Source organism: Sus scrofa, chromosome 9 (assembly GCF_054392235.1).
Source record: "Sus scrofa isolate SSC_HxYL_T2T_F1_AM1 chromosome 9, Sscrofa_HxYL_maternal_Yorkshire_Landrace_v2.0, whole genome shotgun sequence".
Lineage (NCBI taxonomy): Eukaryota > Metazoa > Chordata > Mammalia > Artiodactyla > Suidae > Sus > Sus scrofa.
In genome coordinates this window covers 56,878,025-56,896,708 of record NC_139391.1, presented here as the reverse complement: position 1 = coordinate 56,896,708, position 18,684 = coordinate 56,878,025, and the positions used below count along the sequence as shown (strand labels likewise).

General features: G+C 48.4%; 2 protein-coding genes across 18 annotated transcripts in view; one reads left to right on the top strand and one right to left on the bottom strand.

Annotated features, from left to right (window-relative positions):
- NFRKB (nuclear factor related to kappaB binding protein) overlaps positions 1-2,565 on the top strand; it is a 38,491-nt gene extending 35,926 nt beyond the window's left edge. For all 16 annotated transcript variants that reach the window (XM_084976616.1, XM_084976614.1, XM_084976615.1 and 13 more), the window contains exons 24-26: positions 416-522; positions 1,290-1,425; positions 1,539-2,565. In XM_084976616.1, coding sequence (XP_084832742.1) covers positions 416-522; positions 1,290-1,425; positions 1,539-1,664 — 369 coding nt within the window. In that variant the 3' untranslated portion in view covers positions 1,665-2,565. The remainder of the gene's footprint in view (positions 1-415; positions 523-1,289; positions 1,426-1,538) is intronic.
- A 2,960-nt stretch (positions 2,566-5,525) lies between these two features.
- The window catches only part of TMEM45B (transmembrane protein 45B), a 29,256-nt gene continuing 16,097 nt past the window's right edge, over positions 5,526-18,684 (bottom strand). The window contains exons 2-6 of one of the 2 annotated variants that reach the window (XM_084976637.1): positions 11,357-11,553; positions 8,999-9,550; positions 8,084-8,268; positions 7,464-7,609; positions 5,526-6,375 (exon numbers count right to left, since the gene is read on the bottom strand). In XM_084976637.1, the coding sequence (XP_084832763.1) occupies positions 6,264-6,375; positions 7,464-7,609; positions 8,084-8,268; positions 8,999-9,131 (576 nt within the window). In that variant the 5' untranslated portion in view covers positions 9,132-9,550; positions 11,357-11,553 and the 3' untranslated portion in view covers positions 5,526-6,263. The remainder of the gene's footprint in view (positions 6,376-7,463; positions 7,610-8,083; positions 8,269-8,998; positions 9,551-11,356; positions 11,554-18,684) is intronic. The other variant, XM_021063152.2, reaches the window with a different exon arrangement.

Here is an 18,684-nt window from a genome sequence, read left to right as displayed (position 1 = left end):
GAGAAACAGAGCACCTGGGGAACCTGCCCTGCGCTGAGCTCCCAAACAGTGTGCCTGCTCCAGGGAGCAGCAATTATGCACCTGTTGTATTAACTCTGCCCTCCCTGAGTCATTCCACATGGTTACCCTGTCCCAGTGTCAGGAGTAACTGGATGAGTAAGACTCTCCCGTCTGAGAGCTCAGCTGCTTCCCTTTGTGGTTCAGGCGCATGTTTTCTCCTGATGGCAGCAGACAGTGAGTGCTCTGCTTCCAGTGGCAGGAAAGAGAGGCTCCCCGACCAGGTGATCCTCAGTAGAGCGCAGACGTGAGCCCCAGCTGCGGCAGGGGGACCCTGGGCTGGCACAGCCCCTAGGAGATGTTGGACGGTGGTCCTTACCTCCTCCTGTCCCTAAACCTGACAGCCTTTTCTCTTTAGGGGAAGCTGCCCGCACGGATCACGGTTCCCCTGTCTGTCATTAGCCAGCCCATGAAGGGCAAGAGTGTGGTCACAGCCCCCATCATCAAAGGCAACCTCGGGGCCAAGTAAGTGCTGTGGTGAGGGATGGGCAGGGCCACTGGAGACTTCTGGGCACGACAGGAAGGTGGCTGGTGTCCTGGGTTCCTTCGTTGTGTTCAGCAGTGTTTCTTTGAGCACCTTGTGTTATTTTTGGTGCTGGGGACACAGCAGGAATTGAAATAGAAGTCTATCCTGTCTTCAGGCCTATACCATAGAGTGAGTGGGGAGAGAGAGGGTGAAATACCACCGGGGGTGGTGCTGTGTGCTCTGAGGAAAGAGCAGGGAAGGGCACAGGAGGTGCTGGGGTGGGGTGGTGCTGACATAGCCCAGGTGGTAGTTCCCAGAGTGGGTGTTAGAAAAGGCCTTGCCTTGACGTGGGAGCCCTGTGGTGTGATGGCTCAGAGGGTAAGGGCCTCCTAGGGAGCCTGGGCTTACTGTGGTTCTGACTTAGACAAGGATGAAGGGTGTGACAAGACAGTCTGCTAGGCTCAGAGCAGCTGCTTTGGGAGCTGGTTTCTGGTCAGGAGCCCGGGGCCCTGCCCATCGCCGTGCGGATGCAGGGCCATTGCATCCAGAGCCCTGGGAACCTTTGGCCCTCCTCTTTCCTCTGACCTGGGAAGCATAGGCGCTGGAAGAAAGATGGTCTCACCAGCTGGTTTCCACTTCGGTCCAGAATGCAAGGGTTTTCTCTGGGCACCAGACCTCCCCGTTTTCCTCCAGCGCCTGGCTTCTCTCTGGGCCAGAGAGGGTGCCCTGCCCCATCGTGTGCCTCACTCTTGCTTTCCCTCCGCAGCCTCAGTGGGCTGGGCCGCAACATCATCCTTACCACCATGCCAGCGGGTACCAAGCTCATTGCCGGCAACAAGCCGGTGAGTTTCCTCACTGCTCAGCAGTTGCAGCAGCTTCAGCAGCAAGGTCAGGCCACACAGGTGAGGTCCAGGCAGCTGTCACCGCATCCGGTTCTCCTCTCTCTCTGCCTCTTGCCCTTGGCTGGTGAGCCCGCCTGCCATCTGTGGACCTGACCCTCTCTCTCTGCACGCAGGTGCGCATCCAGACTGTCCCCGCATCCCATCTTCAACAGGGAACAGCCTCTGGTTCCTCCAAAGCGGTCTCCACTGTCGTCGTGACCACAGCTCCATCTCCTAAACAGGCACCTGAGCAGCAGTGATGCTGAGGGAGGAGGACGGCTGCTGTGGACGCCACACCCAGTCGGCCCTCCTGGCTGGCAGGAGGGAGCCAGGTGGCTGCATCGTGCCTCAGGAAGGCCAGCGGTGGGATGATGGCACGGCTGCTGCCCCGAGGGGAGTGCGCTGCGAAAGGTTCACGGGGCTTCCGAGGTCTGTTGTATCTAGTCCAGGAGAAGCTTCTCTAGTGAGGCTGTGTGAGCCTGTCGAGGTCACACAAGCCACATTGTCTTCTGAGAGCAGGGCCCTGAGGGCAGGCAGGTGGGTGGGCGGTTACACCCTGTGTGGACGATGAATGGGCCTCACGCCAGGCGGGGGATTGCATTGAGCTTCTGGTCTTCTCTGTGACTGGTGGTCTGGTCCAAGTTCTGTTTCCAAATGTTTTTATGCAACAGGTCTTTTTCAAAAGACCTGTTGTACATCTTTATCAGATAGAAACCTGGCCCACCTCTACGCCTGCCCCAGACCTATTATACTTGTTCTTTTGACCAGAATGAGAGAAAAGTAAGAGTCTCAGTGAGTTGGTGGCTGACTTGCCATCTGCATGGTGATGGAGAGGCTGTAAGATGGGGGAGAAATGGGGCGTGAGGGAGTGGGTTCCCCCAAACGGGAGTAGTTTGGCAGCAGCTCTTAAAGTTGGGGTGTCAGGATCTTGATGGTGGTCTGTATCTGCTGGTTTTGCCTGTTGATTTTGCCCTCCTGAGCAAGCCTGTCCACACACAAGTCCGGGACCAGTGGACAGAGTGGGCAAACGCCAGCAGAGATGCTGCTTTTGCAGCACAGACTTCACTGTAGTTCAGAGATTATACGTTTTGCTTTGCACCAGAGTACGAGTCAGCAAACACCTTGGGTTACCCTATTTATAAATAAAATTTTACACGGGAACATTGCCTACGCCCCTTCATTTATGTATTATCTATGGCTGCTCTAGTTAGAAGGCAGAACTGAGTAGTGTCATAGAGACCATGTGGCCTCACGCCCAAAATAGTTCTCAAGTGGCCTGTTAAGTAACACTTTGCTCACTTCTTCGCTGGGGTAACGAGGCGGGAAGAGGAGGGGTTGTGGCCACGAGGTAGCACTGGCCACAGAAGAGGTGGATCTGGATTTACAATCATTTGATCCTGGCTGTTTCAGTTTTTAGCCTTCATCAAGCTACAGGCAGCACTCAGAATGACATTTTAAAATGTAATTAAAAGCACTGGTTGTTAACGATATCTGCTTTTTTCGTGTTGGAGCAGGGGTTGGATGGTAAAGCTTTTCTGCAGTGACAGGGCTTCTCTATCGGTCTTGAAAGTATCCAGGTTATTTAAGTATGTTTCTGGGAGTTCCCTTGTGGCTCAGTGGGCTAAAGATCCAGCGTTGATGTTGCTGTCGCTCAGGTTTGATCCCTAGTCCTGGAACTTCTACATGCTGTAGGCTTAGCCAAAAAAAAAATCTCTAACCCATGGAAATTTAGTGATGATCTTTGATGGGGTCTGGGTGAGAAAGTGGAGTTGGAGGGCCAAGAATTGGAATGACTTCATGTAGAGGGGGTGCTGGTGGGAGTTGAGTGATTAGGCAAGCTGCAGAGGTGCAGAGAAGGTTAGAGCAGCTGGCTGAATACACAGTGGTTTTACAGACATTTAATTCTTAAAGCAGTTCTATAAAATAGACATCATCCCTGTTTTAACTATGAGAAAATGCGAGAGTGAGCCAAAGCTAAAGAGAACCGAGATGTAAATGCACCCTTCTGATGCTGAGTCAGGGGCCCTGGCTGCTGCCTTCCTGCGGGGAGGGGGCCGTGGTGTGTCCTGCTGAGACGTGCTGACCATCCAGAGCTGGGAGTGGTGAGCCCGGATTACAGAGCACGGGATGGATTGGCAGCGGTAAGATGGAGCTCTCCATGGGTGGAAGGGGGCTGTCGTTTAAAAAGACTGGTAACGGAGAGAGGCAGAGGCTGCGGTGAAGGACACATCCTGGCCTTGGTCCCAGTGGAGGAGAGTGCCTCTGCATGGCGTTGTTTCCTAGGGCACATCTCACGTCAAAAGTCCGTGTGATGGTTTCCGAATGAGGGGATGGTAGAAATTTGAGGGATCCTGTCTCTGGTGTTTATTGCTGGTTAAAACAAACCCCTTCTGAATTTCCTTAACAAATGATTTCGTAATTTGTTCAGCTCAACCCTACCCCCTAATTTTATTGGCTGAAGTCACCTGACTCCACCCGTGTCCTTGGTGCCTGGGGGCATTTACATCCTAGCAAACAGGTGTGTTTCAGGACACCACTGTAGGGGTGGTGGCCTGGTGAGTGTGGTCTGGTACTTCTGCCCAGCCCGTCAGCGGGTACCATAGGATGGCTGCCCCCCGTCGGAGCTACTCTGGTGACGTGACTGCCGTTTGCTCCAGTTGTGGTTCCTTAGATGCAGACCTCAGAGGTCTTGTAGAGACATAGTCTCTGTGGTGGGTGTTTTGGGGAGAGCAGTTCCAGAATAACTTGGCTCAGAGGCTGGTGAAATTATTCAAACCATGTATCTGACAGTAGATCTGGTGACTAGGACTGTGATGGGTTTGTACTTTATTACACACGTAAGAACACGTATGCAGGATTGATTACTTCCAAACCATGCTGTGAAAGGGGCATCAAAGCAAATTTTAATATTCTTTATCTGATCATCACACCTCAGCCCCTCACTCTGGAGAAAATGCTACATTTCCTTAAAGTGGTCTGCCTCCTCTCTCTCCCCTACCTTCCTTCCTTTCTTTCTTTTCTTTCTTTCTTTCTTTCTTTCTCTCTTTCTTTCTTCCTTCCTTCCTTCCTTCCTTCCTTCCTTCCTTCCTTCCTTCCTTCCTTTCCTTTCCTTTCCTTTCTTTCCTTTCCTTTCTTTCCTTCCTTTCCTTCCTTTCCTTCCTTTCTTTCTTTCCTTCCTTCCTTCCCAACCCATGGCATATGGAAGTTCCCATGGTCAGGAATTAAACCTGCACGGCAGTGACAATGCCAGATCCTTAACCGTTAGGCCACCAGGGAACTCCAGGAAAGAACACGAATTACATTAGTTGCCAAGAATAGATTCTCCAGAACTTGCTGGATGAATGTTTGGATTCCTACTCAGCAGGCAGACCAAAGTGGGTCCTGAGAGGGTACCCTCAGCTTCTCTTCTCATGATTCCGTCATCGTTTTCAATAGCTCGTTCTTTACCCCTCTCTAAGATGTGACCTCAACTCTGAGATGCTGGCTGACCGAGGGGGTTTCCTTTCACATATGTACGGTGTTCCTCCCGAAGAGCATAAGTGCTTCCTACGGATGGTCTCTGCTGTGTTGGTGTGACATAGCAGAGGGACCTAGCAGGCAATAAGCCGGCCTCTGAGTCCTGCTGAAGACTGGCTTTAGGACTTCGTAGCTGTGTGACCTTAGGCTGGTCCAGCTCTCTGAAGAGCCGGATTTTTTTTGGTACCGGGCTTGTGAGATAGAATGCGGTTCAGAGTCTAGGGAGAGCTGGACAAACAGTGCTGTGGGTCCATGTGACCTCTCAGATTTTGTCCTGTTGGTTTACAGAACTCAATTAATTCCGTGTTCCTTCCTGTTCTCATTGCCCTCGTGCAGACGATTCTGTGTGCCTGGAATGTGCTTTTTCTGTTCAGGCAGCCTGCTGCTTCTACCCCCTCCTTTGTCATGTGCGGCAGTTGTACTTCCACCCCTCAAGGCACCAGTCACCCTGCTTATATCTCTCCCTTTAGGCTGCATTCCTTGCTGGGCATGCATTTCGTTAATCCTTACAGCCATTTCCGTGCTGGCGCAGAATAGATGTTTAATAAATGTTTGTTGAAGGAAGTTTAAAAAAAAAAAAAAAAGAATAGACCTGGAACAAAGACTCAGTTATTAAGACTTTATATTACTAGCTCAAGATTCATACCCTTGCAGGATTTTTATTCTCTGCCTTCTGTAACTGGGCATTTTTCTCTCTACGTCATTATAGAGAGCTCCTGTCAGCACTCTCTCATTAGGGTGCTTTTGAGGAGTCAGAACATCTGAGTTCCAGCTCTCAGCTGAGCCACTAACTGGCTTCCTGATTAAACAAACACCTTTGGCCCAACTTTGTCACTTATCAACAGTGAGTGATATTACAGTAATTCTGGGATATTATGATTAGTTAGAAGATGTTTAATAAGTGACATTTAAAATACAAAACTTGTGGATTGTTTTACTTTGGAAAATGTATATTAGAATTATAGCTCTAATAAAAGGCCCTGTCATTATTGACTTAATTTCTGATAAGAAAGTACCTGCTTTCTTGAGAGAAAAAGGGCTAAATTATCAGAAGCAGTAATTCTGCTGGCTTCATAACCTCAATTCATCCATGAGGTCACTTCTGAAACTTTCAGAGTCTGATTTCTCTTCACCCTGAGACACAGGGAAAGGCTCGCCTCGCTTTTCTTCACAAAGGAGACCCCTCCCAACACAGACTTCACTTGGATGAGCGAGGAGGTGCAAACATACAGACTCTTGAGAGCAGACCGCAGTGAGGCTTAAAGTGGAGGGGACCTGCATAGTTTGCCACCATGTGTGTGCCCAGAGGCCACGCCACCTCCGCTGGGGACCGATGGCTGCCTCTATTCCTCGTCAGAGCCATTCAGGAGGGCCGTCTGGTAGGTGTGGCCCGACTTCAGCTTCTGAATCCCAATGATTTCTCTCTCTCCGGGCCTCTTTGCCCGAGTCAGAATGCTGTAATAGAGAAACAGCAAGTGACCCCCAGCAAGTACCCTTATTCCCTCACTTGAGGATACGGAGGCACCTGCTGGTTCTTAAAGCATTTCTCTGTCAGAGACCGTGAGGACTCGTCTGCATGGCTGATTTCTTAGGATTCTTTCGTGGATAAAAGGACTCATGATCAGTAATATTTAAGGGTTAATGTCATGACTGAGACTAAACTTAGGTCTCCTGCCCCCCCCCCCCCAGTTTATTGTTTCACTGGCCAGGTAGTGAAAAAGAAACCACGACCTCATTTCCCTTCTGCTTGGTCTGCGTGGAACTCTTTCTGGGTGAGGTGCCCCTGCTTTGGGTAGGGAAATCAGGGACTAGGAAGAAACAGAGGCGCAGCTCTGAGGACAGAACTGATGGTACCAGGTGCTAAAAGTCTCTCAGTGGTTGAAGACTCTGGCTCTGCCCTTGACTCATTGGGTGACCTGGATCAAGGTCGCCCAGTGAGTCTTTCAGAGCCTTGGTTTCCCCATCTATAAACATGACATGCGTCCTTCATAAATGAGCAGTAAGTAGGGCCGTTTAGCACACTTCACGTGCTGGGACACAGTAGGTGGCTGTGGGTTTCCGGCCGCTCCGACAACCTCTGGGGAGCGAGCACTTTATGAGCACTTGCTGCTGTGCTGTCTTATCTGGTTGTCATGGGTCTCTGGGAAGTAGGGCAAATCCAGGAGTAAAGGGTCAGCTTGGGGTGACTTAGGGACAGAGCAGGGACTGTGATTCCATACCCCTGTCTAATGCAGTGTGATGGTTCCCATCACACCACAGACTTGAAATCTATCAGAACTGTGTTTAAAACTAGGTCTGTCAGGTCGCTGTGACCAGATGGGTCCTTTAACTTCTCAAGCCTTATCACCTGCTTCTGTAGGTGTAGAGGACCTGGCACAGAACCTGGCATACAGTTGGTGTTCATTAAGTGCTAGAAGTTAGTTAGTACTGCTTAGTTAGGAAAAGTGGGTCACTGGAAGCAAAAGTGATGCAGTGTGATACTTTCTGGGGACAGATTGGTTAGAAGGACAAACTTGACCAAAGGTATCACGTCTTGGACATACCAGAAAACCAGTGAGTAGCTGATGGCTACAATGCAGAGGGCCGCCAGGTAGTGCCAGCAGAAGCACATGGTGATGAACATGATGTTGTCGTGATCTTTCTGGTCCCATTCAGGTGCTCCAAAAGGCGGGTACAGCACAAACCCAATCTGGTGGATTATAGAGAAGCCAGGCTTGCCATTAGTTGGCGTGAGAAGCCCCCTCACCACCCATGGCTGCCAGAGTTGTCTGTGGTTCCCCACACCTCTGTTAGCATCCAAAGGCCTCTTTGCACAGGAGATTGCTCTACGTTAATTCTGGTTTTAGTGTAGCCTTACTTAAGACAAAGTTTCAGGGCCCACATTGCAGGTGAACGGTTTAGCAAGTGGAGCCTATAAATGGGATCAGTAGCTCCGCTGAGGAGGGCAGACAGGGAGATCCCCATCTGCTCGCCACGTGTGCCCCTAGATGCCACTTGTTTATGCGTCAGCAGGATATCGTGGGTAAAGTCAATAAGTGGGCACAGGCAGAAACATGGCTTCTGACCCCCTTGGAGGAGTACCTCCGTGCTGCATCTCCTGGACACGCTCAGCAGGGCTGCTTCATCCATGCACCAGGTGAGGAGCATGGTTTCGAATCATTACCTGCCAGAACCAGGTGCCCTGAAGAATAATGAGGCTGGTTCGGAAAAGCTCCAGCACAATGTTGTCCCGGAGGATCACTTCCAGGACGAGGCCAAGAGCGCCTCCGAACACGATGTACAGCAAGAGGGAGTGGATGTGCTGGTCCAGCGGCGGCCGGTTGTGGACGTGGTAGTAGAAGAGGAAGCCTGTGTGGGGAGAAGACGGCCACGGGCTCGCTGCTCCCACTCCAGGGAGTCTGTCTCAACTTTGCCTTATTGGGAAGTATTAGTCTCAAGGCTAAACTTTCCACCCCTTGGGAAGTGAGTTTATATAACACTCTGGGGCCATAAACTGGTGCAGGTTAAGTGTGTGTGTGTGTTTGTCTGTGTGCGTGTCTCTGTAAAGCAGCAAAAAAGAATCTTTACAGGATGGAAGGTGAAACGTTGCTAATTTGTGACAAATTGTATGCATCCCTGAAATTCAGTTTTGCCATCTTTCAGCCTTTTTTGAATGAGGTGGTTAGATTATAAAATGCTTTTTCTAGCCCAGTTAATATGAGTTCTTCTGTTCTAGCCTCCGGGTTGGCCCTATGAGACATGTGATGGAGTCCAGATGGGCCGGGGGTGGAGTGGAGTGCAAAGTCTCCCTAAACAGAGGGTGATCCCTCAAGTGTGGAGGGGCAGGGAGAGTCTGGGCTCTGCCAGCCAGAGCTCTGGCTGAAAGCCTTAGGCTTTCATGTGCTGCTTTATGGAATATGTCATCTGTACATCCAGAGCATAGGACTAAGTCCTTACAGGATTCCAAAGTTCAGAGATTGGGATTTTCTGGGGAAGGTTATTAAATTTGCTGTATATTTCTGATCCTTTGCACGTCAACCCCTCTCGACACGGCCCATCTGTGTCTGTTTCCGTTTCTCCATCTCTACCACCAAGTTACCTTCATTGAATGCTGCCACAGCCATAACCAGTCTGTCCAGCCCCAAGGGGATGTGGGTGAGGAGGCAGGTGAGCATGTCCATGATTCCCGAGACCGCAAAGAACAGGTACATGGTGCTGTGCTGCCAGTTCATGAGCTTCACCCAGTTGTTGTCATGGGACAGGTGTAAGTGGGGCCCATCCGGGACAAACTGCTCTGCCAGGATCCCTGCGGGGAAGTGGGAGTCGGGGTTGAGGAGGGAAGAGCAGTGCCAAGACAGAAGCAGAGCAACCCCAAGTCCTGAGCAAGGAGTGGTGGAGGGTGGAGGCAGCCCTTGGCTCGGTGGACCTACTTTGCTCTCGCAGATGCACCAGTTTCAGTATTAAGTACCTGCCAAGGAACCTGTGTAGATGTGTTACTTTAGTCATTCCTTTGGGTGCGGGAGGGGAGAAAAAGCAATAGAAGCACAGCCCACAGGTCCCCAGGACACTTGACCAGCAGCTGAGATGACAACGAGGCCTTGTCACTTAAGTGAGAGTGTAGCCGTTAGATTCATCCATCTGTGGGTTCCCTCTGCCAAGTCAGCCATGAAAGAAATACGGAAAGAAACAATTAGGTTGAGAATAATAGAATCCCAGTGAGACACATCAGTAGCGAAGATGCTAATGCAAGCCTAGTGGCTCCCAGGCGTGAGCTGCTCTTACACACAGAACGAGCTAAGAGTTCAGGGTCCCTCAGACTGAGTGAGGCCTCTACCCCAGATGCCAGGAGAACAAGGTGAGGCCACACCTTGCTGTCCCTGGCCACTCTCTAGCTCAGAAGGTGAGCTCTGGGGATCAGGATCTGGGTGAAGCGGTACTCAGGGCAGCTCTCACTTCTTACCCATCTACTTCATCACCTTCTTTGGAAGCAAACGATTTGCCTTTTGCCTGGTGCCCAGGATGTTCTTGAAGCTGAGAACAAGTCCTCCATGACAACATTCTGGACCCCGTCTCCCAAATATTTCTTTCTCAGATTGGCCCCTTTCTGAATTTATAGAGGATGAAGGTATTGGTGGAAACAACCCAGAAAAAGGATGTCCCAGTCCTTAAGAGCATAGATTCTTGTTTGCTTCCCATTGCATCCCCAGCACCTAGACAGCCAGTCCCTGGCACGCAAGTAGGAGCCCAGGATGGATATTTTCACTAGCAAAGACACCCAATCCCATTTTTCTAGTTACTTAGGCCAAGGTGATGCCGTCCTTGCCATTTAAGCCATATGGGCCCAATCACTTCTCAGCTTCAGAGAGTTGAGAAGGGCTTCCTGATGCCTGGGTAACGGGTGGAGGAGAGATTGAGCGGAACTGTGTGGCTTTGCTCTCCTCAGAGCAGCTGTGGGCCAGGATGACAGGAGGCAGAATGTAATTGCAGGGTAAGAGCCCTCATCACACACGTGATGGGCTGGTCCTGAGAAGGAATGTCTTGAGGGCCACGAGTGGGTGGATTTTGTTGGAATGGGGTACAGTGGAGGAAAATCACCCTCAAACAGCCCTCTTGGCTTCTTTCATTCTCTTCCCCTGCTTCCCTGACTAGCCTTCCAGCATGAATTTCCTATCTCCGTGAGTGCTTGAGCTTTGGTGATGGAGGTTATGCCAAGGGCATTAACCACTCCTGAGATTCTAGTGGAGAGACAACTGGGGGCGGGGGGGGAAGCAATTTTTTTTTCTAAATCTAAGTTCCATTTAGTACTTTTTCATGTACATGAGCTTACTCTTTTTTTTTTTTTCCATGTGTTTTCTGTCTTATGAAGTATGTCATCTAGGTCTATGTTCCTATGAATTATACCTGTTTCTTTCTGGGGGAAGAAGGCAGTTTATTTGGTAGTTTTAATTTTTTTGTGTTTTTTTTGTCTTTTTAGGGCTGCACCTGCGGCATGGGGAGGTTCCCAGGCTAGGGGTCAAATTAGAGCTGTAACTGCTGGCCTATACCACAGCCACAGCAACGCCAGATCTGAGCCATGTCTGTGGTCTACACCATAATGCCAGATCCTTAACCCACAGATCCGGTAATGCCAGATCCTTAACCCACTGAGCAAGGCCTGGGATTGAACTTGTATCCTCATGGATGCCAGTCAGATTTGTTTCCACTGTACCACGATGGGAGCTCCTTGGTAGTTTCTCATAGTATAAAACTTAACTATGATGTAAGGTGCTACTAACAACCATCAACTATAAAGCTCAGGACACAGGAGGTACTATGAAGCAGTGTTCAGTGCCCGACTGAAAGTTCTTGCTCTCTATCCCTGCCAGTGGAGACATCCAGATCACAGGGTCCACGAAACGGATTATGGGTTCTGGGGATGACTGGGAGATGCCGTGGGCCAGATGACCCCCATCCTTACCGATGACTGAGAACAAAGTCCTGATGGCAGCTTCAGTGATCTCGAGACGCTGATAGTAATGAGTCAGCTGGCTGCTTTTCGCCTTTTGGTAGAAGTACTTCAGGGGGTACTTTACTGACCACCACAGGCCAACTATCAGGAAGAAACTCCCCGGGAGGGCATGGCCCTTGAAGTTTGCCATCAGGGTCCTAGGACACCTAAATAAGGGGACAGCTGTTAGGTGGCTGGATGGAGGAAACAGAAAAGGGTATTTTGGCAGGAAACGTCCATGCCTGAAAGTCCCACTTTTTTTTTTTTTTTTTTTTTTTGGTCTTTTTGCTATTTCTTGGGCCGCTCCCGTGGCATATGGAGGTTCCCAGGCCAGGGGTCCAATCGGAGCTGTAGCCACTGGCCTACACCAGAGCCACAGCAACGTGGGATCCAAGCCGAGTCTGCAACCTACACCACAGCTCACAGCAACACCAGATCCTTAACCCACTGAGCAAGGGCAGGGACCGAACCCGCAACCTTATGGTTCTTAGTCAGATTCGTTAACCACTGTGCCATGACAGGAACTCCTGAAAGTTCCACGTTTTAAACCAGTGAAGGAGCCCCTCGTTCTTGCAGAAGAAGCTTGGGTGTTATGTTAAGTGAGTTACAAGCCCAAGAGAATACCAGTGGCCCAGAGACTTTCAAAAATGTGGGTATAATTAAAGGGGAAAGGAGGATGGGTAAATATCTCCTGATCTTAGGATAGGAAAACCTTCCTAGACGTAAAGGGAAAGGAGATAATTAGAAAAGAAAAATAGTCATCTCCATAAGTATTTTGCATATAAGACACATGAGAAAGCAGATCATTGCGGGGTGGGTGGGGAGGCAGGTAAAGCAGACCATTGCGGCAGGGGGGAGCGGGCGGGTTGGTGGAGAACATTGCGGTAGGTGTGATAAATGGATACTCCATTAGAGAGCCTATACAGAGTTAATAAAAGACCATAGAAGAGTGACACAAACCACACGATTCACAAAACCATATACATTGATAAGCACTCTTACTGTGCAAATGAAAACAATATCATTTTTCACCTCATTTGAAGAATTAGAGGGTTTTTTGTTTTGCCACACCCTTGGCATATGGATGTTCCCCAACAGGGATGGAATCCAAGCCGCACGGGACCAGGGATCGAGCCCACGCCTCAGCAGCCATCTGAGCCACTGCAGAGACAATGCCGAATCCTTAACCTGCTGTGCCACAGCTGGGCACTCCCAGAATTAGAGTTTTGATACAGCCCTCTAAGTATGAGTGAACATGGTCATTCAAATTTAGTAAAATGACAACGTCTGTCATTCAGCCAGAGGTGCGGAGAGCTTATCTCAACCTTTCTATGATTGAATTCTAGAATTTTCTCTGTCACATTCCTGGTTGGTCTGCTGCCACCACAGCTGGGCTTGCGACCTCAGGCACTAGCAAAGCTCTGCCTTCCCCCTGCCATTCTTCGAGTGTTCTTTCCCACGGGTTTGCCAAGGATTTCTGAATCTGTTTCCTTGGCAGCAGAGCCATTTGTCTTTGAGACCAGCACCAAAGTATTTAAAAGTCATTGAATAAGGGGAACCCTGTTAGGGTGCAGTCAGGCCACAGTCTTCCATGTTGTTACCTGAGGGTCTAACAGTTTCACAAGAATAAACGCTTCTATGGAGAGTTTAGATGAACTACTCCATGGTATTGCCGCCTTGGCACCTGTTTTTTTGTGGCAAGGGGCCTTCACCTGACACTAGCCCCTCTTTCAAACATGCCCTCGAAACAGCTGCAGAGTCACAAGTGATGTGCAGTCTTCCTGTCTCAGGGCCTTTGCCCTTGGTGTACCCATTGGATAAGACCCTGCAAAGCTTACTAACACCCTGATCTTTTTAGTCTGAATTGACTAATATCTGGGAACCCTAAAGCACTCCATCTCTGGACCCTAATAAAGGCACATATGTGTCCCTTGTCCTGCCGCTTTCTCTGCCTGTATCCTCCTTTGATCTCCCAGCATGTCCCTCAGGGTGTGCTGTGTACCCTTCCCGGACCTGTGAGTGATAAGCTACCTCAGTTCTCTTGCAGGCTGTTGAACTGAGGCCCACCCTCCGACATTCCAGGTGTTCACAGTCATCACAGCTTCCCAGTTCGTTGTCTATCTTTGGTCAATTTCTGCTTCCCTGAAATGGTTGGTTGGTTTTGATAATTTTGTCTAGTTTTACACTTACTTTGGGGGAGGGTCATGAAGGGAATTGCCTCTCTCTTTATGCTGCCATAACCGGAAGTCCCTCTTCTCATTCTTTTTTAGCCCTCTACCGATCAACATTTAAAAAAAAAAAATCTTGGAGTTCCTTACTGGCACAGTGGGTTAAGACTGGTGTTGTCCCTGTTATGCCTTCAGTCACTGCTGTGGCGCAGGTTTGATCCCTGGCCCAGGAACTTCCACATGCCGCAGGTGCAGCCAGGAAAAAAAAAAAAATCTGTTTCCATTTAATCATTTAATGTTTAACACAGGTTCCTTTCAGGATCAAGACTCTTATACTCCTTTGTTTGCCTAGTCAGAAGTGCAGAAAAACAAGCTTTGCAAATCTGCCCTGCCCTTCCCCATTTTTCTGAGAAGCTGAACTCTAAGTGGATGCAAAGTCCTTTCCTGCCTGCATGATGTCCAATTTGAAAAGCCTCACCCTTCCCTTTTACCTGGTTTAAAATTCACACTGGTGGATAGTGGGACCTGTAGCATGTGCGGAGAAACTGCATTTTACTTCATGTGTGCTGCTTAGGAGGCTGAGTACCTTGATTTGATGGAAGAGGAGCAGGAGAGGTAGATTTCTTTCCTTAACACGTTAATAGGTTATTAGATGAGCTACATTATAGAACGTGTAGAGAGAGAGGGCGGGTGCAGTTTTAATAGGAATCAAGGTAATAACGTCAAACAGAATGAAAATATTAGACTTTGATAACACCATTCAGTAAAAATAAAGCAAACAATTAAGGGGTGACCTCTTGAATTCATAGAACGGTGTGGCCATTAAAGAAAACCCACAGGTAAGAAAACATAGGAAGTGCTTCCACAAAGACAAATTCCTGTATTTTTAATAAATTTACTCTTGATGTCACATGAGATAGTAATATGAAGGGAAGATTAAATGTTTTGAGAGGTAATGGCTTTGAGTTAAAGCTGGAAACCAAGGCTAGAGGTTTGGGCAGCTTCTCATTTCATGTCTAGGAAAAGGAACATCATGTGAGTGAGAGGTTTTGCTTGCTTTCCGGGTAGTCCTGGTTTTTAAGCATCTCCCCCGCCCCCAGTCTGCATTCCCTCTTTTTCATTTAAGGTAAATTAAATGCAAGACAAGGGAGAAGCTGTTAAAAAGGGGACAAGGAGGTGAAAGTAAGGATGAGTAGGGAGTGAGGAAAGGAGTCCTAGGAGTAGGGGACAGGTTGTGCAGAGGAGAGGAGAAACTGGTTGATGCCATTTGCCTGTAGTTAAAAATAAAACTTGAGTTCCCACTGTGGCTTGGTGGGTTAAGAACCAGATATAGTGTCCGAGAAGATGAGGGTTTGATCCCTGGCCTTGCTCAGGGGGTTAAGGATCTGGCATTGCTGCAAGCCATGGCATAGGTTGCAGATGAGGCTTGGATCCCGTGTTGCTGTGGCTGTGGTGCAGACTGGCAGCTGTAGCTCTGATTTGACCGCTAGCTTGGGAACTTCTATGTGCTCCATAAAAAAAAACAAAAAACAAAAAACAAAAAAAACTTGATGTGGTTCCTCTTCTTTTTTAAATAAATCTGACATTTCCCCCTATTTATTTTTTTAGTATTCGGGCCGCACCTGTGACATGTGAAAGTTCCCAGGCTAGGAGACAAATCAGAGCTGCAGCTGCCGGCCTTGGCCACAGCCACAGTAATGCCAGATCCGAGCCACATCTGCAGTCTACACCACAGCTTGCAGCAATGCCAGAACCTTAACCCACTGAGCAAGGCCAGGGTTTGAACCTACGTCCTCATGGGTACTAGTCAGGTTCTTAACCAGCTGAGCCACAATGGGAACTCCTCCCCCTAGTTTAGATGGGAAAAGCATGAATAGTGAAGGAAGGCTCTGTGTAGATGAATGAGAGGATTGAAAAGGAGCAAGAAAAGTGAATTTTGTTTTCTTGAGTGCTTAAGGTTTGCAACCTCCAAGGTTAGCAGAACCAAGGACTTGGCATTCACTGCAGGGGAAGAGTTAAAGCCAATTTCCTTGAGTATGTGACGATAGGATGCAAATACATAGGCTCCCAGCTATCACAGCCTGGACCTCTGCTTAGCTCCAGTCACACCTTTGACCTAAGTTATCTTCACTGTGGGCTTGTCTTCATCATGGAATGTTATGTAACCATTAACAAGAAGGAATTAGCACTATACCTGCTGTTCTGGAAGGTTTTCCTCAAAGTATTGTTGTGGGAGACACGCAAGATGGGAAAGACTGCTTATAACATGATGACTCCATTTTGTGCAGAACTGATTATGTCGCGCCTATCTGTATACACATGTGTGTGGGTATGTGATTGTGTGAACAGGGAAAGCAAAACGGAAAATTATTTGACGGTGTTTAATGCACACACCCTTCCGTTGGAGTTCCCTGGTGGCCTAGTGGTTAAAAATTTGGTGTCACTGCTGTGAGCTGGGTCGCTGCTGTGGCTGGGGTTTGATCCCTGCCCTGGGAACTTCTGCATGATGAGGGCGTGGCTTAAGCATTTCTGGCTCTGTCTCTAGGCACATGGTACAGTGGCACTTTCTGGCCCCTTGTGGTTTGGTGGGATCCTGTGAGCTGAGAGCAGAAGTAACACGTGGCACTTCTGGGCTGAGACGGGTAGCAGTCAGTTCAAGACCCTCAGAACACTTACCCTTCCCTCCTGACTATCTGTATTCATGACAGTAGCTCCTCCATCAGCCTAGATCCCAGAGTGAGAAACGACGGGTACTGCACACCAGCCACGAAGAACACATGGCACAAGAAATAAAGGGTAATGCACTGCTGAGCTTTGTGGGCTGTTTTTATCCAGCATGACCTAACCTAACAAAAAAACCAAGTCCTATATCAGTATATGACTTGAAAATATTTTCTGCCTTTCTCTGGGTTGTCATTTTACTTTTTTTTTTTTTTCCTTCTTTCTTTTTAGGGCCGCACCCTAGGCATATGGAAGTTTCCAGGCTTGGGGTCGAATTGGAGCTGCAGCTGCTGGCCTCCACCACAGCCACAGTAACATGGGATCCAAGCTGCATCTGTGACCTACACTGCAGCTCATGGCAACACTAGATCCTTAACCCACTGAGCAAGGCCAGGGATAGAACGCTTGTCCTCATAGATACTAGTCAGGTTCATTACCACTGAGCCACAACGGGAACTCTCTGTTTTACCTTCTTGATTGTGCCCATTGAGGCACAGAAGCTTTGAATTTTGATGAAACCCAGTTAATCTTTTTCTTTTCTTTTTTGTATTTTATCATATCTAGGAAACCATTGCTTAACTCGCTGTCATGAAGATTCACTGTTATTTTTTTTCTAAAATTTTTACAGTTTTAGCTCTTATGTCTATGATCCATTTTAATGAACTTTTCAGGGAGGGATCTAATTATACCCTTTTATGTATCTAGTTATCCCAGCTATTTGTTGAAAATATTCTTCTTTCCCCCAGTCCAATTGTCTTGGTGAACCTGTCTAGCCTTTATTCTTTTTTATTTTTATTTTACTTTTTAGAGCGGCACCCATGGCATATGGAGGTTCCCAGGCTAGGGGTTGAATTGGAGCTACAGCTGCTGGCCTACTCCACAGCCCCAGGAATGTGGGATCGGAGCTGCGTCTGCAGCCTACAGCACAGGTCACAGCAATGGCGGGTCCTTAACCCATTGAGCAAGGCCAGGGATCGAACCCACATCCTCATGGATCCTAGTCGGGTTTGTTAACTGCTGAGCCACGAAGGGAACTCCCCACCTTTTGTTCTTGCAAATGGATTTCCTCAGTATTCAGGGAAGATCTTGGCCTATAATAAGACCGTAATGAAGAAAGAGTAATTTAGCTATTATGACACATATATTAATTACTTTAATAGGGTGTACAGTGTGTTATAACAATGAAGGGAGGATTCCAATTTAGCCTGAGGGGACGATGAGAAGAATTATGGAAGGAAGTATCCCTGATGCTACCTTAAAAAATGAGAAAACACAGGCTGCGTGGGTGGAGTTCCAGACAGAGCAAATAGTGAACGAAATGGCTGAGAGGCAGTTGCAGCCAACCATCTGTGTGGTCAGAGCGAAGCTGGATACTGTTGCCCACTTTCTACCCTACCATCCCCCTTGCCCTTAAAGACCCAGTGTCATTCCCTTCCATGGGAGGAATGCCTTGAAATTGTCTGATTCGGAGTTCCCGTTGTGGCGCAGTGGTTAACGAATCCGACTAGGAACAATGAGGTTGTGGGTTCGATCCCTGGCCTTGCTCAGTGGGTTAAGGATCTGGCGTTGCCATGAGCTGTGGTGTAGGTTGCAGACGCGGCTCGGATCCCGCGTTGCTGTGGCTCTGGTGTAGGCTGGTGGCTACAGCTTCGATTCGACCCCTAGCCTGGGAATCTCCATATGCCGCGGGAGCGGTCCTAGAAAAGGCAAAAAGACAAAAAAAAAAAAGAAAAAGAAAAAAAAAAGAAAGAAATTGTCTGATTTGGAATGAAAAAGACAGCCTACCTAAAAGTCAAATCAACTAGACATTGTGGTCCTCTGTGCCCACGTTTCTCTGGAAAAGGATATCGACCGACTCACACATGGACCTGAGTTAGAAAAGATGTGAGTCAAGGGTTATATTGGTATGAGTGTCTTCTACTGCCTAGATTTCCCTAAAGGAAACTGGGTTCCTAAGCTTCCCTTTAAGAGGAAATACAGTCATGTAAGAAAAAGAACATGAACGTTGGAGGGTCACACTGGTTTTGCTACCTCCACTGGTAAGACCTTGGACAAATCCCCAAACTCTCTGAATCTCAGTGCCTGTCCTTCTAAAATAGGGACACTAATACCTACCTCACAGGGATGTTGCAAGGATTAACTGAAAGGGTCTAGCAGCTAACTAGAAAAAGAATATAATTTTAGTTTCCTCTCTTCTCTGGTGCTCTATACCCATTCCCCCAATCAATGAGGAAGACACTTGGGCTTCTCTCTTAGGAGAAGAAGAATTCTTGAACCAAGCAAGGCTGCTGTCCTTTGTTTTAAGTAGCTGACCCCAAGGCAGGGGATCACTGTTGAACCTTTATCTCATCTTGAAGAGGCTAGTGATTGAGAGGGTTTTTTTTTGTTTTGTTTTGTTTTTTAATGGAA